At 37.6% G+C, this 23,640-nt stretch overlaps 3 protein-coding genes across 18 annotated transcripts in view; 1 reads left to right on the plus strand and 2 right to left on the minus strand.

Annotated features, from left to right (window-relative positions):
- Nucleotides 1-9,087, minus strand: part of kdrl (kinase insert domain receptor like) — a 51,791-nt gene extending 42,704 nt beyond the window's left edge. Inside the window, exon 1 of one of the 2 annotated variants that reach the window (XM_048175852.1) lies at nucleotides 8,950-9,087. Coding sequence is in view for 1 of the 2 variants with exons in the window: in XM_048175851.1 (XP_048031808.1) it covers nucleotides 5,406-5,475 (70 nt within the window). In the remaining variant the exon portion in view is untranslated. Of the gene's footprint in view, nucleotides 1-5,405; nucleotides 5,920-8,949 lie in introns of those variants that run through there. The other variant, XM_048175851.1, reaches the window with a different exon arrangement.
- On the plus strand, nucleotides 8,634-20,525 carry tex11 (testis expressed 11). The gene is made up of 29 exons (XM_048175870.1): nucleotides 8,634-8,790; nucleotides 9,013-9,128; nucleotides 9,299-9,383; nucleotides 9,562-9,641; nucleotides 10,628-10,708; nucleotides 10,859-10,978; nucleotides 11,167-11,247; nucleotides 11,374-11,459; nucleotides 12,010-12,067; nucleotides 12,342-12,437; nucleotides 12,524-12,605; nucleotides 12,695-12,773; nucleotides 12,873-13,024; nucleotides 13,920-14,005; nucleotides 14,754-14,891; nucleotides 14,998-15,100; nucleotides 15,608-15,732; nucleotides 15,896-15,981; nucleotides 16,077-16,130; nucleotides 16,214-16,254; nucleotides 16,329-16,406; nucleotides 16,491-16,561; nucleotides 16,698-16,814; nucleotides 18,069-18,141; nucleotides 18,251-18,400; nucleotides 18,906-19,014; nucleotides 19,136-19,256; nucleotides 19,610-19,777; nucleotides 20,152-20,525. Exons 1-29 carry the CDS (start codon nucleotides 8,763-8,765, stop codon nucleotides 20,221-20,223), a joined length of 2,736 nt encoding a protein of 911 aa, XP_048031827.1. The 5' UTR covers nucleotides 8,634-8,762; the 3' UTR covers nucleotides 20,224-20,525.
- dlg3 (discs, large homolog 3 (Drosophila)) overlaps nucleotides 20,514-23,640 on the minus strand; it is a 106,262-nt gene continuing 103,135 nt past the window's right edge. For all 15 annotated transcript variants that reach the window (XM_048175854.1, XM_048175860.1, XM_048175864.1 and 12 more), the window contains one exon: nucleotides 20,514-23,491. In XM_048175854.1, the coding sequence (XP_048031811.1) occupies nucleotides 23,385-23,491 (107 nt within the window). In that variant the 3' untranslated portion in view covers nucleotides 20,514-23,384. The remainder of the gene's footprint in view (nucleotides 23,492-23,640) is intronic.

Consider the following 23,640-nt stretch of genomic DNA (forward strand, 5'->3'; position numbering starts at 1 on the left):
GTGACGTCGATGCATACCCTCTATTGGGACATGTAAAATGTCTGTATTATGTCTATATAAGCTGACTATGAGTTTTGACAAAAACATGTTTGTAAGATGTACTGCATTAAGAACATTCAGCACATAACAAAACACACTGTCCTGAAAACTTTGACTGTTTATATCATAAATCATGTAATATGTCTGGTAATGTCTGCTAGTCAATACAAGACCCAGACAGATCAGGTCTTGTATTGTTTATTTTGCGGTAATGACCGTCCAGCTGTACATTATACCAGTAATTATGGCTATTTACCAAGGGGGAAAAAATGGCATACTGGGAAAAATAAAAAAAAATATTCGAAATATTCATTTGATTTGAGTTTGTTATTATTTTTTTATTATTATTATGTGAGAAGAGAGAAACGTATAAGAAAATATTTGAAGGTAAAATTATACAAATGACCAATCACAATCAAGTATTTCAGAGAGCTGTGCAATAAAATATGTCTGCTTATAAATTTACTATAATTCATGTGGTCAGACAAAGGTGATTACTCTGCCTCTAATTATAAAGCTTTTACATAATGTTATTTGATGATTGATTATCATTGGTCAGGACTGTCACACAAACAACAGTAAAACAAATTCACATCTTCACAAACAGAATTAATGGTAAACTCTTCACAAAACTAAAGACCACCCACTAAAAAAAGTTGCTACTACACCTCCAACTGTGCTGCCTGCCTTCTCATTCATTGAAGTGTTCTCTTATTGCAAGTCCCTCTGCTACAACCACTGCTCCCTGCCAAGCCGCTAGGTTAAGACAACAGCAATGGAGAATGCATATTTTATTAGTTCCTGGACTGGTCTTTGGAAGGTTCAGTCAAAAACCCAACACATGACACACTACCTGTATGAATAAAAGATGGTTAATTAAACAAACAACATCTGGCCAGGCTGAGTGGTAATTCTGGTCATATTTGGCCAAATAGTCTCCATAAGTGGATTTGAATCCAGTAAGCTCCCACAATATGTTCTGAAGCTCAGGGGATTTTGCTGTTCTTCATGCTGGAGATCCCCCTTGAAATTGCAATATGGGCAGCCATCACATTTGAGTGTCAAAGGGAAGAGACTACTTGAATGAAATACCCAATGAAAAAAATAATGGCACAAAAATATCTCCAAAGCACACTGCCTGAAGTTCTTTGGCTCAATTACTAATTCTGACAAGTTTGAGAGAAGAGAAACATGTCAACATAAACAGCACTTTTAATGTTTCATGAGGAGGGAAACTGGAAAAAAAGAGCAAGAAAGCATGTAAGGAAGAAAGCAAGAAGTCTGTGAACAGTCTATACTCGTGCGTCACCCCACCACTGTGGGATGAGTGGATGAGCTTGAGTTGCACTTGGCTGACCCCTACCTACTGTATTCCTCCCAACGTGCACTGCTGCTGAACGGCTGTTCAGAAGGAACACTACAGATCTTTCTGAGCTTGAAAAATAAAATGTAATCCAGAAAAAAACCCTCACATAAAGCAAGTTTAACCCAGGCACTACACAGGCACTACTACATGTTCAAACAATTTTGGAAACTTTCAGAAACTTTTGGATGCACTTGGCGAAAAATTCAACCAAAAATGCTTTTTAAAAATTATTTATTTATTATTTTAAATTAGCTTTTTTTGTATAATTGTATTATTTTTAAACTTTTTAATAAAATTCAATCATTTTAATGAAAATATACAAGCCAGTAAAATAACCACACTTTTTTTGAAAGTAACACACTAAAATTGGACAGAAAATATTAAATATCAATATATTATTCTTTATTCTATTCTATGCAACAGAATCAGATTTAACAGCAGCGGATCAGTGAATGCGAGGGTAGCGTCATTTTACCAGTGTTGCCCAGCACGGCACACCATGTTACAGCACAGTAGGGATACTGCAAACAGAAACAAGTATACTACTACATAGAAATTTCATGTAGGCACATTATTTGAGCAGACTCTGCTTTTCCAATGAGCATGAGCGGTACATGAGTGGAGCGTTCACATGGGCAGCTGAGCAGAGCGCACATGCATAGAGTGGAATATTGAGCTGGGCGTCACCCAGCGCAGTGATAACTGCTAAAGCGAGAGTGAAACCTGAGCACTGAACACTGATACGGTGCGGCATATTTTTTCAGCCATTTTTCTCAAAAAACAAAATACACCTTTTTAGGCCGATAATTTTCGGCCCAAATTTCAGTGCATCCCTAGTTTTACACTGCCTGCATAAGCTCTGCATAACAAGGTGCAAGAACAGTTTCGGTTCTCAAACTATTTTGACTGCATGGCGCACTGAACTAGTGCAGAAAAATGATTGAAAATGCACTATTACATTTACATTTGCATTACATATGCACACATTGTAAGAAGTACACAGCTATAGTTTAGATTCTGTTTTGAGTCGATTAATTATTTCTATATTAAAATGTGGTTCACTTTCCTTGTGTAAATACAAAGTTCTGTCTAGATGGCACAATCTGCTTACAATCACTTCATTCTTTATAGGGCACAGCTGATTGGTTCCTGCTGTATCAGTAGCCAATGAGTTCATTGCTCAACCTTAGTTAGAGTTCAGTACCTCCTTCTTCCCCAGCTCCACCTGTGTAGATCTGCTGGGGGTAATTCATGCATTGCGTGTTATATCATACAGCAGCAGCATGTCTTCTTGCTGACAGCAGCGTGTCATGTATGTATTGGCAGTAGCAAGTACCTTACTTGCTCTGCAGCAGCAATAACCAACAGCAGCAGTGTAGCAGATCTATTCCTCCAAGACCAAACATATCAATATTGTCATATCCATTACCATGCCGAAGATTTAACAACTATTAAGTTTGTGATAGGTCTCAATGGCCTACTCCTGGTAACCATTTTACAATTTATGGCCATTATACAGACTTTATTTTGTGTATAGAGCCATATCTCTGTTACACAGCATACATAAATGCTTTCCATCTGCAGTTACCGTATGCTTCGCTTACGTGCTGCTTATGCATGCAATGTGAAACGGCGCTAATCTGTCAAGCCAGTAATCAAATTTTTTTTTTTTACTGTAAATTTGTGATGGTAAAGGAGCCAGTACGAGTGTGCTAACACATATTCAGTGTGTTCTGGAAAGTAATGCAATGAGGAAGGTTCTCAGATGTGTAAAATTCCTGGAGTATTTTCACCTTTAAATGGTCCAGCAAATTTTGAAAACAGAGCCCTGGGCAATATCTGGATCGTTTCAAGATGCGTTATATCTACACAGTGGCATTATTGAATATTTCTCTTACTTAAAACAGACTTCCTTCTCATTCCTGTAAGTAACTTCTAACGGCCAAGTTAAGATGTGTTTCACTTCTCTAAACATGTAAAATCCAATTTATAGATCTAGGGCTGAGTTTGACTGGTGGCTCTGACTCACTTTGTATTTTTTTATGCACTAGAAGGATTAATCATTAATACATTGGTCAATTGTGTAAAATTATCCATTTGATTTCCTAACAAAAATTTGATACAAACATCTGAAATGTAATAATCGCAATGCACCACCACAAATCAGTTAACATGACAGAAGAAAAGTGGCAAACAGCTCGTCTTCATGCCCTATTTCTGACTAATGGATTAACCATACACCCCTGACATATAAAATATAATGGCATGCTCTTCCGCTCCACCATTGTCTTGAGGTGGGATGACTGACACACATTTGGAGTAAAGGAGCAAGCAAGAAGTCTGGGGAAGGAATCTTTACTCAGGTAGCGTGTCACATTTCCGTGACCTCTACTGCCAGAACAATTCCAGGGTGCCTCCTGCCTCTCCATCCGCTTCCTTCATGTGTCTTTCCCACGCTCGGCGCGAGGACAGCGAAGGAAATCTACTTGGAGACCTTGTAGACAAAGCTTGAAGACCCAAAAAGTCATGGGGGGAGCAGTATTTCCTCTGTTTGGTTGAGAGTAAGAGCTGCTGTTTGTTTGGACAGCAGGAGGAAGACCTGTATCTGTAGTGCACAACTGCTATGTCACAATGAACAATGGCATCCACCTTTTACTATCCATCTTGTTATAAGGAGTTGCAGCCAGAAAACCAAGCAGCCAAGAGTCAACAATACACTTTCTCTTGTAAACACATATTCTCTTCTCAAACTCAACAACACTGGAACTGGAGACGTGCCCAAACTACCCATTCACAATAAACTGTTTTGAATATAAAATAACACACCTGATATTTCCATCACAATGTGTTCATTCTTTGAGTAACTCAACTAGTCCCAAAGGATAGAAGAACGCAAAAAGTACTCACTGACCTACTGTTCTTCCATAACAAGCTGTGGACCATTTATTCAAATTGACCATATGATTAGGGTCTCCGCAAATGAGTAAACGTCAGTAAAATGATTTAAGCCCCAGCATGGATAAAGCATCTCCTGTGTGCTAAATGAGTGATTTAGTTAGTGCCAGAGTGCAGAGCGCTGATGGCTGAGTCTCAAAACCCAGCTGCCAACCTAGACAAAATTTGGGAACCCCGAACGGATTCTTACAGTGTATTATTTGGCACATATATGATCTCCAAAATGCTACACCAAAGAAAATCTGAGTAGGTAGGCAGCACGCTAGGTTTTGAGAACTGACATCCAAGTAGGTTATTTGAGACGTGTTAAAAACTTATCATATGTAACATATTTGTCCCCCTTCTATTTAATGCAATTTCGGTAACACTTTACAATAAGGTAGTTAAACATTAGTTAATGTATTAACTAACATGAACTAACCATGAGCAATGCATTTGATACTGTATTTACTAATCTTTGTTAACGATAGTTAATAAAAATACAGTTGTTCATTGTTTGTTCATTTTGTTCATTTGAAATGTTAACAAGATTTTAATAATGTATTAGTAAATGTTGAAATTAACATTGACAAAGATTAATAAATGCTGTATAAGTGCAGTTCATTAGTTCATGTTAACTAATGAACCTTATTGTAAAGTGTTACCGCAATTTACTAGTTTCTCAGTTGTCTTCAACAGTAATTAAAGTCAAAGTTTAAAAGTGCAATGAACTCATGAATGCAGGTCAATGACATTCAAGATTAAATTATAGACTACCAAACATTTTAATGAAGAAAGTTCTCATTGTAATATATATTCTAAAATGAGCTTTCAAATAACATCAGAACAAGCCATAAACCTAAATATTAACTCAACCAATGCCATATGTGATCATTTTATTCCAGCACAACACTAAAATGTTTCATCATTTTATCCACATTTGTTTCTATCCATTTACTTTGCAGATGAGTTCATGAGAACTGAACTTCAAACCGCATCTGTATAACAGCAGCCCAAAGAAAGCAAATGACTTCAAGCGCAGTCAAATGACAAAAATCACACTCACCACTTGAGAAGAGATTAAAAAGCAGCTGAAGAGTGAAGAAGCCTTTGACTGAGGGTTGAACAGAAGTCATTTCGTCCGTAAAAAATAGCGCTCCGCAAGATATTCCGTATACTGTCACTTTATATTTGATGTGGCTGTAGTCAACCTGGACTGAAATGTCTCTCGTTGTAGAGTTATATGCGTATAGCTAGTTCCCGTTGATATGACAGTGATTGTCCTTTCAGTGATGGCTCTACAGTGAAAATGTCTCGTAGTCTCTCAGTGACTGTAAAGGTATCGCCTGGTACTGCGCCTGCCCCGGTACAAACACGAATGGAGCGAGTCCAAACTACCCCCGAGGGCAGGTGCGACGTTTGCTCTTCCTTCCTAAAACTGACTGAATGAAATTTCAAAAACTAGACTCTATAAAGAAAGCTTAACAATGAGAATAACTAATGCCAACCGACTGATAAACCATCCCACTGCCTTTGGCTTTTCTGCTCGGGTTTTCATCGCGAAGGCTTTATATGAGTGAAGCAAGGACGGAAGGACGCAACGTCACCATAGTAACTGCAGCGATACTCCTAGTAAACTCCGCGCGCACTTTCCTGCCTTTCCTGGCTTAAAGACATCGATTAAGATATTTTTACTTGTAAGAATCTGAATGCAGTAAATGTTCGTTCTATTTAATGAAATGTCCAACCCAAATGGCTCTATGAATGTCAAAGTACATATTCAGCTACATTATTTTAAACCAAACTATCGACCCCCGGGAGCAGGCTACCTAAAATATCTAGGTGCAAAGGTAAACAGGCATTGTCTGATAACATAGCAGCCAAAATACCTTGCAAAAACATTCACAGGGTTTATTTTTAACTTCAGAAACAGGACGTGCAGCTAATTTTATATCAAAGTAAATAATCTTTTCACCTTCCAACACCACATGGTGAGTGGATGCACCACAGACTGTTTGTCTTTTTGATGATACAAATGAGGACACACTCAACATATTGTCCTTCCATCTATATCACTTTAAATGTACAGAATAGGATGGTCAAGCCGTCGAACAGAAATTAAAGTCTTGTGTCAGAATGCAGTTGAATACAGCCTGTTAATGATGAGCTGTAATGTTGTTTTCTTCCTTTAATATTGATTGGAAGATGGCCACTGATAACACTTTACCAGTTACTTTTGTGACTTAAAGTTGAGGTAACAGTTCATTTTAATGATTTAGTTATCTCAACCTACTTTTGATAATTCATAAAACATTTTGTTCTGCATTATTTTATACATAAATTATTGGTAACACTTTAGGGTCCAATTCTCACTGTTAATTAGTTACTTAATAGCATGCATATAACTTGGATATTGGATTTATTAGTATTGGACTTATAAAGCACATATTAATGCCTCATTCTTCATGACCATATTCTACATCCCTTATACCCAATTCCTAAACTTAACGGGTTTGTTCACCTAAAAATGAAAATAATGTCGTTCCACACCCGTAAGACCTCTGTTCATCTTCTGAACACAAATTAAGATATTTTTGATGAAATCCGATGGCTCAGTGAGGCCTCTATAAACAGCAATGCCACTGAACTTCTCAAGATCCAGAAAGGTACTCAAAACATATTTAAATCAGTTTATGTGAGAACAGTGGTTCAACCTTAATATTATAAAGTGACGAGAATATTTTTGTGCGCCAAAAAAAAAAAAAAGAAAAAAAAAAAAAATACACCAAACGACTTTTCAACGATATCTAGTGATGGGCAATTTCAAAACACTGCTTTGAATCTTTTGTTTCGAATCTGTGATTCAGATCGTGTGTCAAAATGCCAAGCTGCTGAAATCACGTGACTCCGAATCACTGATTCGAAACAAAAAATCTGAAGCAGTGTTTTGAAATCGGCCATCACTAGATATCGTTAAAAAGTCGTTATTTTTTTTTTTTTTTTGGTGCACAAAAAAACTGATTTAAATATGTTTTGAGTACCTTTCTGGATCTTGAGAGTTACAATGGCATTGCTGTCTATGCAGGCCTCAATAAGCCATCGGATTTCATCAAAAATATCTTAATTTGTGTTCCGAAGATGAACGAAGGTCTTACGGGTGTGGAACTAACCCTTTAATGACCTTACTAACTATTAATAAGCAGTAATTAGGAGTTTGTTGAGGCAAAAGTAGAATTGGAGAGAATTGGACCCTAATCTAAATTGTAACCAAATAATATTAATAATTATAAGTACTTTTTGAGGAAAATCTAGTTATCGCCAAGAAACTTCTGGTGATTTTTCCTGGTTTGGTAGCACAGATATTTTTTGTTTTAGGTATTTTTTCATCTACTACAAAATAATATTTATACATACAAAATAGCTAGCAATAACGACCTTTCTAACCCATGTAGAACTGTGAAGTGAAGTATTTTTATATCTGGCACAAACGTATAAATATGTCTGTTTATTATTATTTTAATATTATTTATGTAGCAGACTTTAGGAAATCTTGTGTGCATCTCTCTGACCACATGTCATAAGGATCATGTTTGTTTTTTATTTCTCCTGTGCAATCAGGCCTTCTGAACTGATCACACATTTCCCTCAGGCCAGCATGGCGGCTAGATAAGACTCAGGCAGAAACAATTGCTGGAAGCCGAGCACTGAGAGGAGTGGGCTTTTAAGACATCTTATTTTTGAATCTAGTGCAGTGAACACAATAAGAGACTTCACAACCGATTCTGTGTACGCAGCTTGAGCTCTTTCCTTCAGCTCAACAATGACCTCCCCTGTTAAAACAAAAACTACACAGCATTATCATCAATGCATGTTTTCTTTGGGGTGAATGAGGTTCGAACTACCACAAGGTGATGACTATCATGCTTAAACAATGCTATTATACCAATAGGTCTAAACCTTTCAACACGAGAGAGTTGAGAATTCTAAATATATAGCAGCATGTACGCTTGAAAAGAGCAGTTGTTCATCTGAAATGATTACTTCGACTGCTTATTTTTGAGACTTACATCTGTACTTTACATTTTAATTTATATTATTCACTCTCTGCACAGAGCAAATTGTAATCTAAGATGTTACTAAATAACTTTATTGTTGTAGCAATGATACCACGCCAATAAAGCTGCTTAAATCTGAATATGAAAGATCTGAAGCAGAGCAGAATTATACATAGCCGTGTGTGAGACACCACCTTGTGGCCATACAGCAGTATTACATTCAGACTGCATGTCCTCGCGCGTGTTTTGGCGGTGGATGGTCGCGAGAGGCGCTTTTCTGTCACTTTCTGTCACAAATATATTCGGTAGTTTTAAATTAAGTAACGTTACTCGACTTGTGTATTAAAATACACAAAACTGACCGTAATATGGAGCAGTTTTCAGTCGATGTAAAAAGTAAGAATGTATTCTGTGGTAATAGGAAGATAGGTGGTAACGTTAACGTTAGTTAGCTACGTGAGGGACAAGCTATTATGCAGGTCTACAAAATAATTAATCTTTTATGGATCTTATTAGTAATTTTTAGTATCATCTATTTGAATTAGTTCAGCTTACCTTGTCAAGAAGTGATATGTGAAGTTGTTTCGTGTTTGAAAACTGACTGGGTGTCTTTCACAGACCTGTCTGAGAAACTCCTCCACAGACAGAGCGATTCAAATTTAGATGAGGTGATTGAGTCGCTCTTCAAAGAAGTTTTAACTCTAGATGGAGCAGCAAAACTTCAGGATTCACAGGTATGCAAACCCAAGCTCAGTTGAAATCTACGGAAGCCCTTAGAGATCATGTGTTATTGTTTTGTAACTATTACTAACATTTTTTATTTTTATGTTAACAAATAGCTTATATAGTAATCTTGTTAATATGCTTATATATTTAATTTAAAAAAAAATATTCATTTTTGTAGTTGGAGGAAATCGCCATACAGTTGTGGAACTGGGCTGTGACCAAACGTGTTGGCTCAACTATTACAGAAGAGCAAAAGGCCAAAGGTCTCTTTCTGTCTGTCTGTTAATGTATTTTGGTGCCAATCAGTCAGTCTGTCTGTTTTCTGTTACTGATATATATATATTATTTTGTTTCCTAACATACTAACAAAAGAAAGTTTAACCCAAGATGTTTACACAGATGTCAATTAATTATTTGATACACTACAAACTCATATTTCAGTGCGTCATGTGGCATGCAGACTTCTGTATTCATGTGAGCCTGAAAACCCATCAGAGAATATTGTTCGCAAGCAGATACTGGTTAGTGAAATGATTTTTGCTTACTATTTTCAGCAGTTTTATTTATTTAGCTCATACTAATTTAACATTCATGCATAAGACGGTGATGAAGGGGTTCAGGTTAAAGGATTAGTTCACTTTCAAATAAAATTTTCCTGATAATTTACTCACCCCCATGTCATCCAAGATGAGAAGAAATTAAGGTTTTTGAGAAAAACATTTCAGGATTATTCTCCTTATAGTGGACTTCAATGGACTCCAAATGGTTGAAGGTGAAAATTACAGTTTCAGTGCAGCTTCAAAGGGCTTAAAATGATACCAGACGAGGAATAAGGGTCTTATCTAGCGAAACGATCGGTCATTTTCGAAAAAAAATTAAATGTATATGCTTTATATAAACAAATGTTCGCCTTCCAAGTGGTTCTGCCAAAACCGCACTTTCATATTCTTCAAAAAGCTTACACTGTATGTCCTACGCCTTCCCTATTCTACTTACGAAAAAAATGGAACTGGCGCTGCGTTCGTTCCGTAAGTAGAATAGGGAAGGCGTAGGACATACAGCGTAAGCTTTTTGAAGAATACAAAAGTGCGGTTTTGGCAGAACCACTTGGAAGGCGAACATTTGTTTATATAAAGCATATATATTGAATTTTTTTTCGAAAATGACCGATCGTTTTGCTAGATAAGACCCTTATTCCTCGTCTGGTATCATTTTAAGCCCTTTGAAGCTGCACTGAAACTGTAATTTTCACCTTCAACTGTTTGGAGTCCATTGAAGTCCACTATAAGGAGAATAATCCTGAAATGTTTTCCTCAAAAACCTTAATTTCTTTTCGACTGAAGAAAGAAGGACATGGACATCTTGGATGACATGGGGGTGAGTAAATTACCAGGAAATTTTTACTTGAAAATGAACTCATCCTTTAAGGCACTGTAGATTTGTTCATTTCCATCCCTTGTGCATGTTCCTGCCATATTTTACTAAAACTGAAATCTCTGTTCATCAGATGGCCAGCAAAACAGGGAGAACATGGCTTGATTGTAAACAACCCAAACTTGCTGATGTGTTTTTGAGCATGGCTGTCAATGTATGTATGAATGCAAAGAAATAGATATTGCATGTATGCCAAAAATGAAAAAGATATAGTCATTCAATATTGGAGCATTGAAAATACCGTAATATGAATAATTTCTAGTGACTCTAAGAACAAGAAACAAAGAATATGTTACTTTCACAGAGCCTGGAGACTCTTTACAGCAGACTAACTTCCCATGGAGACTGTGCAGAAGATATAAACACACCAAAGGGAGACATAGAGAAAGACTTGCTGCGGGTTTTGTCTTACCAAGCTGAATCTGTGAGCAGTGATTGCTTAGCATGTGCAGTGACTATGAAGCCTAAACTTCAGGATCAAATGTGCACATTTATGCGTATATTTATTCTTTGAGAGAGTTTAGGGCTTCTTCTTCTTTTTTTTTTAAAGTTACACAAATATGTTTACCTTTTTTTCACAAATTTAAGTTATATTGTGTGTATTCTGTATAGGCAGTTTCTCAAGAGCAACATCAGGAGGCAGTGTCATGCATACAGCGATGTAAAGAAATGCTTCTCCGTGTCCCCAAAGAGGTGGTCAAACTGTTGTTTCACAGCATGTTTAGTGGTGTTATTGGTTTATTCTGATTTTAGAGAGATTTTGAAAATGCTGACTATAAACAGGAAATAAAAACACACTTTTTGTGAAATCTTTTTTAGACTGGCTATCTCTCTCTCATCTGTTACAACTTTGGGGTCGACACTTGCAGTCAGGGAAAGCGTGAAGAGAGCACATTTTGGCTCAGGTAAGAATCTCTTTAATTCATTACTGTTCAAAAGTTTGGGATTGGTTTGATTTTTTTAATATTTTGGAAAGAAATGTAGTATAAACAGTATAAAAATACAGAAAAAAGTAATATTGTAAAATGATATTACAATTTAAAATAACTCCTGTGATGACAAGCCTGAATTTTACTAACTAATATGCTGATTTGATGCTCAAAAAGCATTTATTGTTATTATCAATGTTAAAAATGGTTGTATTGCATAATATTTTTATGGAAACATACTTTTTTGATCAATGGAAAGTGCTAAAGAACAGCATTTATTTGAAATAGAAACATTTTGTTCAATATAAATATCTGTACTGTCACGTGATCAATTTAATGCATCCTTGCTGAATAAAAGTGTTAATTCCTTTCATAAATATCTTACTGACCCCAAACTTTTGTAATACTACAATATAATTAGTATTAATGTAATTGAAGTGGTGTAAAAGTATTGACACTATTAAGACATTTTTCCATGTTTTGTAAGATTTCTTTCCACTTAACATAGACTTATTCTGCATTTCAGCCAAAGTTATGATATAGGCAAGATGAATGTGAAATACTCGCCAGGATCAGAGATGCAAGTAAGAAAGTACAAAAAATCGGAGACCAGTAATGAAAATGTTGCATTTAGAAAAATGTGATATTTTTTCTTATTACAAACGATATCAACAGCATAATAAATTAAGTAAAAAATGTCAATTAAATTTACTAACTTATTCACAAACTCTACTTAGTCCAAATTCTACAACTGTCTGTTTATTTTAATATTTATATTGAAATTTGAATCCCAGATTTTCAATGTGGTCTTTTTTGTTTTAATTGAATGCGTTGCAATCTTATTTCTCATTCCTTCAGGCCAAAGTCTTAAGACTTCTTGCAACAGTTTATTTGGAGTGGGACTGTCAAAAGTACCTGGAGAAAGCTATTCATGCTGTGAGCTTGGCTAATAAGGTAAAGCATTCCTAGTGCAACCAGATCTCGTCAAAGTAGACCAGATTCGGCTGTTTTTACATTTGGCCTATTCATTTTCTTTTCAGGAGCATATGCAGTTGTCAGGCCTCTACCTAAAGATCCGTATCTTAGTGAAAAGCCGTAGCCCAGATGATGCAGTAAAATCTGGTGAGCCCAGTTATTCTACAAAAATCAGTTTGTGGATTGTTTTTTTTCCACCCCACAAAAGTTTCCCTTCCTTTCCCACGTCCTGTCAGGGCTGTCAGAGTTACTGGACTGTGAGGTTCCACTGGAAGTGTGCTTGAGCACAGTTAAACTGCTCGTGGACGAGAACAGGTATGACCTCTCATCTTTCTAAACAGGCAACCAAAAAATCATCTGCTTGAAATCTGCACTTCAGAGGCCAGGCATTACTTGAACATGTTGTTGTTTCAGGGAGGCTCTGGCCTTTGACTTCCTGAAGAGGGTTTGTCAGCACTTTGAGTCGTCTCCTGAACTGGGCTCTGCTCTGCTCATGCAGATAGAGCTGCTTCTGCAGCGGGACAAAGAGCTGCTGGCCAAGCAGAAGATTGAGGATGCTATCAATGGTTCTCAAAACTCATTATTTTGTTTGTTTGTCACCAAGAATGTGTTTCATGTTGTTATATTAAAGGGGTGGTTGATTATGATTTCACTTTTTTAACTTTAGTTAGTGTGTAATGTTGCTGTTTGAGCATAAACAACATCTGCAAAGTTACAACACTCAAAGTTCAATGCAAAGGGAGATATTTTCTTTTAAAGAATTCGTTGTTTAAGGACTACAACAAACAGCTGTTAGGAACTACAACAAGCTTCTTCCCGGGTTAGTGACATCACTAACCATAAAATTTACATAAACCCCGCCCCCGAGAACACACAACAAAGGGGGTGAGGCCATGTTGGGCTGCTTTAGAGAAGAGGAAGACTTGCTGTAGTAGAGTGTTGTTGCCATTCCGTCATTTTATGCCAGACTGCTTCACAAACGAGGGTCAATTTAATGCTGGATTTGCACAAAAGATTAACATGACGGCACATGCTAGTCGATTCGTTGAACTCCCCAACAACTACATAATTTTATCCACTAACCGTTCAGAAACGTCCATCAGTCTCTCCATCAGTGTCCGACTCCGGTTTGAACAATGTAAGGCTGAACACCGTTACTGACAATCGTCATTTTGGCTGCGTGAGATTCTCCAGCTTTGTTGTTGTTGAGCAACTGAAGCGTGAGCTGTTAAAGCTCATTTGCATTTAAAGGGACACACACAGAAACTGTATTTTTGCTCTAACCCAAATAGGGACAAATTTGGCAAGCTATAATAAATGATCTGTGGGGTATTTTGAGCTGAAACTTCACAGACACATTCTGGTGACACCAGAGACTTATATTACATCTTGTAAAAGATGCATTATAGGTCCCCTTTAAACAATTCGTACTGAATTGTGTGTTTACTTACTGTTTTCTAGGACATTACACTGGAAAACAGCTAACACCACAGACTCAATCATCTCTCCACATTCTGCTGTGGGATAGAGCTTTCAAAAACTTTGAAGTAAGTTTACATGTTTAATATGTACACCTCCCCTGTCCCTGTGCATAGTTGTTTATTTACTTTGCTTCATTACAATTGGATTTTGAAACCGTCTATTAAAAAAAAAAAAGAATAAATACTTTTGAATAACTACTAATCAGAGTACTATTATCTCCATTTAAAGCATTTTACCATATACTAACATTAAAAAGTTCAGGGTCAGTAAGATTTTTAAAATGTTGTTGAAAATCTTTAACGCTTACCAAGGCTGCATTTCTTATTATTATCAATAATGAAAACAGTTTTGCTGCTTAATATTTTTATGGAAACCATGATGTCTTTTTTAAAGAAATCTTACTGAATCCAAGCTTTTTTGGTAGAGTGTGTAAAAAGATTTCCCCTGCAATCAGTAAAGAAAATGTGTGTTTTTATGTGGGGTGTGTTTTTTCTTTATATCCACCTTATTTTTAATGTAAGAGCATAAGAACTTGAATGTGCAAGGCTTCCAGAGTTATTCACTTGCAGTTATTTTACCTGTACAAAAACAGTCTGCTATGCTGCTTTCTATCACAAACTAGTATTTGTTATCACATTATTTTAATTTATTATATGCTAGTTCACAGCACAAATAGTTTTACCATTTACTGCGTTTTCTGTTCTTGTAGTTAGAGGCTAATGGATCGGAAGTTATGGATACATTATGGTTCCACCGTGAATCAAGTAGTTGTGAGTTTTGTTAAACAGCTGTCATGTTTGTTGTCTTCTATAGGCCAAGAACTATTCTGAAGCTCTGCAGTGGTATAACTACTCACTGAGTTTCTACAAAGCAGGTGAGTTGGATCCCAACCTCGCTAAACTGCAAAGAAACCGATCCTCCTGTTTCCTGCAGCTGCAACAACTTGACAAGGTAGTTGGCAAAATAATGAAGGACATCTCATTACATGCACAAAAGTTTGTGTTCAGTACATACATGTTTGTTGTAAAATTGGCACGTTATTCAAATCTTGTTGAAGGCCAAAGAGGCTGTAGAAGAGGCAGCAAGGATTGATCCAAACAACATTTTCACACAGTTCAACATCTACAAAATCGCTGTCCTGATGAGCAATGCTGAGAAAGGTAATGGAGATGATAAAAATGAAATGTCTCAATGTAAAATAGCCAGGGTTCAAATAATCATGCACATATGATACCTTACATTCACTACAATTCAAAAGTTTGGGGCCAAACTTTTTTAACTTTTTTTTTAAAAGGTGGTAAAGACATATATTATGTTATAAATTTCTATTTTAAACAAATGCTGTTCTTTTGAATTTTCTATTCATCAAAGAATCCTGAAAAAAATGTATCATGGTTTCAAAAAATATTAAGCAGCACAACTGCTTTCAACATTGATAATAATAATAAGTGTTTCTTGAGCATCAAATCAGCATGTTAGAATGATTTCTGAAGGATCATGTGACACTGAAAACTGGAGTAATGGTGCTGAAAATAATATATTCAAATAGAAATCAATGAAATGAAATTAAATATATAAATGGAAGTCAGACCCAGAAATCACTATAAAATGATTTTTAAAAACAGATCTTTTGATGTGAATGTCTGTCTGTAATGTGTGTGAATAAGCTGCTGTGGCTCTGAAAGAGATTGGCGCTCTGGCTCAGACTCCAGTCACCAGTGAGGACAGACTGCTAGTGACCGAGAACGCTGCAGCAAACCTCCTCAGCCTGGCAGTGCAGATCGCCCTTGAGGTTGATTATATTATACCAGATGAGACTTTTCTCTTGCTATTGATCCTTTATATTCCTCCACAATAATGGTTCAAGACAGCAGTAACTGTGAATTTGGGGAGGTTAATATGCCACATAATTGCTGGTACCTCGGATGTACTTCATCAATGATTTTTCACCACAGCATGAGCAGCAGGAAACAGCCATCAAAGCCCTAGAGAGTCTGTGTGAACACTCACAAGATGTTGCTCAAATCCTCACTGCCTTGAGGTCAGTCACACATTCACTGTGAGCTTTATATCAGTGAGCACAGCTATCAAGTATCTCTGCTACAGAAACATCATTTCTTTATCTTTCTTCCTTAGGTGTTTAGTTCGACTTGTTCTTTCAACAATGGAAAACACCAGTGAGGAAAACAGGTTAGTAGATCAGTGGTGCAGAATTCTGACATTCAGCAAAGCTGCGTCTCTGTACGTCACACTCTTATCTGTTATTAAAACAGGAATGCCAATTTGGATACCCTCTTGTCATACCTAAGGACAGGTACGTTTAACCATAATCTTTCATTACAGTCTGTTATTTTTCTCTGCATTGATTTATGCATATTCCATTTACAGCTCTTCAGAAAGTATCCCAAATCAGCCGTAATCAAGGAGGCCAGGGAGCAGAAGAGGCCAACTGGTTCAGGAGAATCGGTGCTTATTAAACCTCCAACTGTTGAGACACATTTGACTATCTGGTGGTTCTGTCTGATTGGTTGTGTATGTGTTGTCTCTCAGCGTGGAACTCAGCTCTGCAGTGTGAGCACAGTCCTATGAGGATGAGGGATTTCTTTCTTCTCTCCTTCCAGGTAAGTTCAAGTACAGTTTCTCTTAGAAGCTGTAGGCTAGTTTCTAATCATCTTAAGATGAATCCACATGCTGACACTGCAGCTTTAGTTGGGTGTAGTTAAAGTGTGACGTCTGATGTGCTGTCTGTCTGAGCAGCTGTCACAGCTGTGTGTCCCAGACCGAGCTGTGTTGATGGGGCAGAAGACGTGTCTGCTGATGGCTGCTGCTGCCTCTCTGGAGATCTGCAGGAGCTCTGATCACACTGAGCAACAGGTGGATCACACATTCATTTTTAGCAGTTCATCATTTTCACCTGACTAAACATTAACCAGTAGGTGAGAGGCATTTTGCTTGCTTTTTAAGGACATGATGGAAAATGTTAGGATTCCAGAAAATTTAAGAGCTGAATATTCTTCAAGGTTCCCACTCTTTTTAACCAGTGACTTTTCCAGTTGTTCATCACATACAGGATAAGTAAAAATATAAAATATAAATATAAAAAATGTCTGAATAATTTTTGGTTTGGTTTGACAGTATATATATATATATTATATATATACTGTCAAACCAAACCAAAAATTATTCAGACATTTTTTATATTTATATTTTATATTTTTACTAGTGGGTGCAGGACACTATAGTTAATTTATGTGAGTGAGGATAGCAAAATAAAGTAAACTGTGACATATTATACCCAAAAATTCTTCTTACAGTGGACTACCAGTAAAACTGATAAAAATTTGGTAACCAAAAAAAAATTCTGACACTTTGACCTGTCCATGTTTTGCTTAAATGTTATCTGACATAATTAAGATACATTTTTTCAGACACAGTTCGTCATATTTTATTACAATTTTTTTAAACTGTAGTGAATAAACTGTATTAATGAATGAAATGTTCAAGGTGTCTGAAGAAATTTTGGTTTGACTGTATATATATATATATATATATATATATATATATATATATATATATATATATATATTTTTTTTACTCGCAGTTCTACTTAATATATGTTTTTTACCAAATCTATTAATTTACATGATTTTTCCACGTCTAGAAATCACTCTTTTGAAATTAGGCTACCTTGTATATCAAGGTTTTATCTGATTCTTCAAAGAAAATAAAAACAGTTGTTGAGTTGTTGGATTAAAATAAGTAATATCTTGATTTTTAGTTGCTCTAGCTGATTTTAATATTTTAAGAAGTGTGTTGAGGCCTAGTGGGAGAATGACTGTTCTAGGGGGCTGCAAAATTACAATATTATTTTTATATAATATTTAATATGTACATAAAAATATTATTACAAAACAAAAAATTGACAAAAATAACACTATTATTAATATATTGACAGCCCTAGATTTTGTTAATGAAAACAAGCACTTTTGCTATCATTTCAAGCAGAAGAGCGAATATGGGAGACTTAGAAGGGTTGAAAAAAAAAAAAAACCACTTCTCTATATGTTCTGATTATTACCACGACTAACCAGCAGAGGGCGCAGTGTATAATATCTGCTGTGCTTTCAGACCGAGCTGCTGACCCAGACTCTGGAGCACATCCAGCTCTGTAAAGAGATCTGGACGACCATCAAAGCATCAGGTGTCACATTTACTATTTTTATTCTTTTATAAATGCAGAATTAAGTTATTCCCGTTTTTCCTGAATAACAAGGATCGTAAGAATTTTGGTACTTTCTTTCCTCATTTAGGCACTTCCCCTAAAGACAAAACAGACACATTATTGCTGCTCTACGAGTTTGAAGCCCGGGCCAAATTAAATGATGCCAAGCTTGAATCTGTCCTTGAATCAATTTTGGAGCTGGATCACATTGAGACCAAGCTGTTAGAAATGATCGCAGGTCAGCTTCTTGAACCATAACCTGAAATTCAAAACCTTTCAAAAGTTTGGGGTCAGTAAGTTTTTTTTTGTTTTTTTTTAAGAAATTAATACTTGTATTCAGCAAGGATACATTAAATTGATCAAACTTTTATTATGATACAAAAGATTGCTATTTCAAATAAATGCTGTTTTACATTGATAATAATACAAATACAGTATCTTTCTCGAGCACCAAATCAGCATATTAGAATGATTTTTAAAGGATCATGTGACACTGAAGACTGGAGTAATCTGGAGAAAATTCAGCTTTGCATCACAGGAATAAACTACATCTTAAAATATATTCTAATAGAAAACAGTTCTTTTAAATTGTAAAAGCATTTCACAATATTACTGTTTTACTGTATTTTTGATCAAATAAGTGCAGCCTTAGTGAGCATAAGTTATACCAACCCCAAACTTTGGAACGGTAGAGTACAAAAGGATAATATAAGCTCTGACGGTCCTGTACTTTGTGTCTACAGTCCTGGCGATGGAACCACCAGCCCATTTCCCCATTCTGTGTAAGAAGGCACTGAGGATCGCCCTGTCTCTACACAGAAAACAACCACAGGCCGACCTCACACGCTGCAGGTCAGACTAGCTGAGCGTTTGATACTTACACAATGATGTTACCACACTGATAGAGAACAAAAGACATCAAATTGTTCCTCATTTGACAGACACCTTACACATATGTGTGTGTGTGTCACAGTAACTGTTTACACAGCCTGATTCAGCTGACCCTGCCAAGCGGTGTGTCCGAGGTTCAGCCCTGCGTGTTGGAGGAAGTGTGGAGCTACTATGAGCAAGCTCTTTCCATCATAGCCTCCGCAGTGAGTTGGTTACGTTGACTCAGCAGCCGTCACATTCGCCCCGCAATTATCCCCATCTTTGAAAGAATCTCCTGTTTCTGTCAATGGGCTTTTAGTTATGCCTCAGTTAGCAGATGCTCCATTCACCAGCCTCTTCCTGCCAATTTGGATGCTAATTTGAAAATCTCGCCTGTATCCTTTATCTTGGACTAGCGTTCCAGAAAAATTGCCTAAGCATCAGGGTGCACTTCTAAATTTGTGACCTTCACGACACACTCGAAATAAAATTGAAGCTATTATTATAATGGTTAAACTTAAGTATCCGATTCCTCCATCTGAACTGTCACAAACGGATGTCTTATCTTCTCACACAGCCCGAGGACTTTCCAGAGCTGGAGATCCTGTGGCTGCTGACCCGAGCGTGGAATACGGGAATCCTGCTGTACAGTCTGGCCCAGTACCCCGAGGCCGAGAGGTGGTGCGGGCTGGGAATGAGCTTCCTGCGGCACCTGGGCTCCCTGCAGGACAGCTATCAGACTCAGGTAACGCAGCAGGAGGCGAATGTTGCCTCCCTACAGCTGTTTGAGCACTCGACCCAAGGCAACGGATGTCATTTTCATTTTCTTCTTGCCTCAAGTCAGGTGTGCAAGCTGGGGTTTTTTGTCACCTCAGTTGGAGGTTTAATTAGAGCAGCAGGGGTAGTTACAGCTATGTAGGTAGGTAGTTAAAGCAGCATACAATAGGGAGGTTTAGTTCAGCTATTACAGTTTAAATGTGTCATTTGGCAATAATTAATTCAGCATCCGAGTTCCAGGAATTCACAAGATAATATTCATTAAAACCATTTCGCTCATGTTGTTTGGTAAAAGAAAACGCAGCAAGGTGTGAATAAAATACATGAAATGTGACTCCCCAGATGGCGGGCCTGTACAGTGAGGTGTTGGACAGGCTGGATAAAGCAAAGAAGAATCTCATTATTGAGGAATGAACGATGGCAGGTTCAGTCGCAGATGGAGATCTCAGGTCTAACGGCACGTGTTTAATATGTAGTGTGAATTTCTGAGCAAGCTAAGAGATGTACAACGCATCCAAGGGTTTGTTCATACAGTTCGGATTTCAAAAAATAGAATTTCTTGTATTCATTTAATCTGAAATATAATTTTTTGGCAGTATTATTTTATTACCTGTCATCCGGTTATCTGTTTGAGTTGTCCTTGGTTGACTAGTTCAAGTCAAAACATCTGCATTGCGATACAAAACAAATAAAAAATGCATGCATTGAAATCGTAACAGAGTCACATAGTTTATTTCCAAACAAATAAACTCTTGTCCAGTCCAAAAAAGAAAAGAAAAAAGAAAAGAAAACAAAAATGAATAATTGGTAGGACTGTGTTCCCTCCTGACCAGGATATAAAAGAGCGGTTTTCCTTGTGTCCTGATAGGTTGAACCACCTGTAATCATGGGGAGGACACTACTATACAATCAAAGGGTTCATATTTGCAAGCACTTACTGCACAGGTGTGCCGTCACATCAAAAACTCATAATCACTCAAAAAGACAAACCAGACCCCTTCCTTCCCTCCCCGTTTCACGCTCACGCCTGCCGGAGCAGAGACCTCATTAGTACGCCAGAGCTGCTCTGATTCAATCCACTTCATTAGCAATATAGTACAATGAATTCAAATTCTTTGGGCTTCGCCAACACGGCTGACCAGCATCAATGGTGCGAACGGTCAGCTGCTTTCCCGCTAGTCACCTTGGAGGACCAGATCTATGCTAAATGAGTAATTTATGCTCCTGGTATACTTTAATATCACTCTACGGGTTGCTGTCTGCATGTCTTTTTATATATATTTTTACATTTGTTTTTCATCTATACACTCAGACAAGTTCCACAAGATATCACAAGTAGACAGGCCGTATTGTAGGGAAGCTGGTTCCCGACTCACTAAAAAAAAAAAAAAAATGTTCTGATAGGCAGCTGTAGATATTTTTTTCTATCGAGAAATACCAACGTTACGGCACATTTGTATGGAAATTAATCTCAGAATAAATTCAAAGTTTACTTACCTGACATTTGTGATTTATAAAACATGTTTGTCCCAGTTGTAATCACACATGCATGAAGCACAAGTGAGGGGGGATATTTACACTTTACAGCTATCATACCCATTAAAACAGTCTGTAAGCAGTTTATAAATGGCTCTGTTCCCTTCGATTATTCCCTGAACTCTGGTTTTGACACAGGTATGACAGCTGATTTCGCAGAGACGCTTGGCAGGTGAGCACACCTGTTTAGAAAATGCCTGCGGGGCAGGGGGTGAGGGTGGGCCCAGGAACATCCCTCGCTTTCCGCGGGATCCAGACTTCTCAATACAGAAAGAAAGAATTGCCTTCTTGAGGGAGCAAAGAGATCGAAGGAAGTACTGCACTTCTGTATCCTTGAGCACCATCCCGTTTCATCCCGATCCCGCTCTCTCCGGCTGAACCCGAGGGCAACCACAGACATAGTGCTTACAAAGTATTTCAAATAAAAAAGGACTAAATATTTAGAATACACAAGTATAATATATCAGCATGTCTGGGTATTCAGTTAGAGGAGAGGAAATCATCCCTTTGAGTTCTACTCGATCACAACATGATTGCGGCGGCCCTTTTGTCGCCTTAAAAAAAAAAAAAAAAAAAAAAAAAGTTATCCATCAGATTCCTGAGCTCGCCAAGCTCGCCCCAGCACAAGGCTCAACACAGTGGAGTAAACATCAGCCCGGAAATAAAGAAGAAAAAAAATGGTTTAAAAGCTGTCATAGCAAAGAACAGATTTAATCAAACCATCGTCGAGTTCTGGGGAAAACGGTCAATTTCAGGCTCCACTAACGCTTTAATATCAAGAAGGACATCCAATACAATTATTGTCTTGATTCTACCCGTTTTAAGGCTGCGATCCAGGGCAGCTAACAGGACAGTACCTTGTTACCGTTCAGTCTGAAGAGAATATAGTCATGGTAGGCAGAGGAAGTGCAAATGGGCTGTCTGCTTTTCAACAACTCCAATGGTGGCCAAAATTGGATTTTGCTTAAGACAAACAAAAGATTCGCAAAAAAGGATTTCACAGAGGTAAGACACTTAAGTCTATTGCACTCACAAGTTAGGCCTCCAATAAGATGATGGGAAACTCACAAATAGCACTAGAATCGAGTCTCCCGCTAAGCACTGATAGGTTGAATAGTGTCATTCCCCCCAACGATTGACAGGAATTTTACAGAAGCGTTTATTCATCGTAAGGCAGTTTGGTGCTCTGCAGAGAGCCCAGTTACACCTCTCTACCCCCATCTTTAATACAGAGCAGCTAAAACCACAAGAAAGAAAGAACACAAAAACCCAAAGACAAGTAAATGAAATCTAACAGCCCTCCAAGTAGACAATTCTAGTGAAGTGTAAAATGTGTACCGTATCATTTCGTAGTATGTAATAAAATCTCTCCGTCTGATTTTTATTTTCCGTGTGATGTCTGTAATATAAATGTATAGACTCGAACCCCGTTTTCCATTTTGTTCTGTCTCCGACCGTGTCGCCATACGAACGGCCAGGCAGCCGATCGAATAATGCGAGCTGGTTTGTGAGTACTGAAGATCACCATCAGTTTTGAAGTTTCTCCGCTTATAAACAGGAGCAGTGACGGTACCATCAGCAGGCTTGATCTGCATCTAGTCCTCGTAGAAAACCTCGCACAGCATTCGCACAGTCTTTTTCAATGAAACCGAATGAACATATACAAGGTTTCCGCTCGTGTCTCCATCTCCGACTCCCCGGCTCCCCGTTGTCGCTTCGGTAAGACATTCTCATCATCATCATCATCATCATCGAGTCCGTCCGAAACGCATGAAAGGATTCGCTCAGGTTTCCCTTTTTTGTTTTACATGACAAAAAATTTCTTTAGGAATGGCATTTCCAATCTTGAATGGAATTGCTGAGAAACTCATGCAGGGGTGTGCACAGTCACAGTAATGGTGATAAGACGTTTTTCATTTGAGGGTAACATAATGATGACACTAAAACTTGATATGAAACATATCAGTGAAAGGGAAGGAAAGGTGTCGGGTGGAAGTGGGCGTAGGGGTCAGGCGGGGGGCTCCGTGGAGTCGGCGAGCTCAGAGCTTCTCTGCGGATGGGATCCAGATGTAAGGGCCTGACTGCTCCTCTATGATCAGCTTGATTTTATTATAGATCTCATCTAGTGAGTCACCCTGGACTATGGCTGTAGAGAGAGAGAGAGAGAGAGAGAGAGAGCAATAATCATACTACTGTACACATAACTCTTGTTAAACAGTAACAGAGCGGCTGGACTAAAAGATTTTCTTCTGAATACAGTTAAGAGAAATCACATGATGGTGGTGGTGGGGAGAA

Source organism: Megalobrama amblycephala, linkage group LG23 (genome assembly GCF_018812025.1).
Source record: "Megalobrama amblycephala isolate DHTTF-2021 linkage group LG23, ASM1881202v1, whole genome shotgun sequence".
NCBI lineage: Eukaryota > Metazoa > Chordata > Actinopteri > Cypriniformes > Xenocyprididae > Megalobrama > Megalobrama amblycephala.

Coding starts and splice junctions, on each gene's coding strand:
- tex11 (XM_048175870.1), top strand. CDS start 8,763: ATGGAGCAGTTTTCAGTCGATGTAAAAA. Junction 15,101..15,607: donor GATGAGCAATGCTGAGAAAG/GTAATGGAGATG, acceptor TGTGTGAATAAG/CTGCTGTGGCTCTGAAAGAG. Junction 16,815..18,068: donor CTGATCACACTGAGCAACAG/GTGGATCACACA, acceptor CTGTGCTTTCAG/ACCGAGCTGCTGACCCAGAC.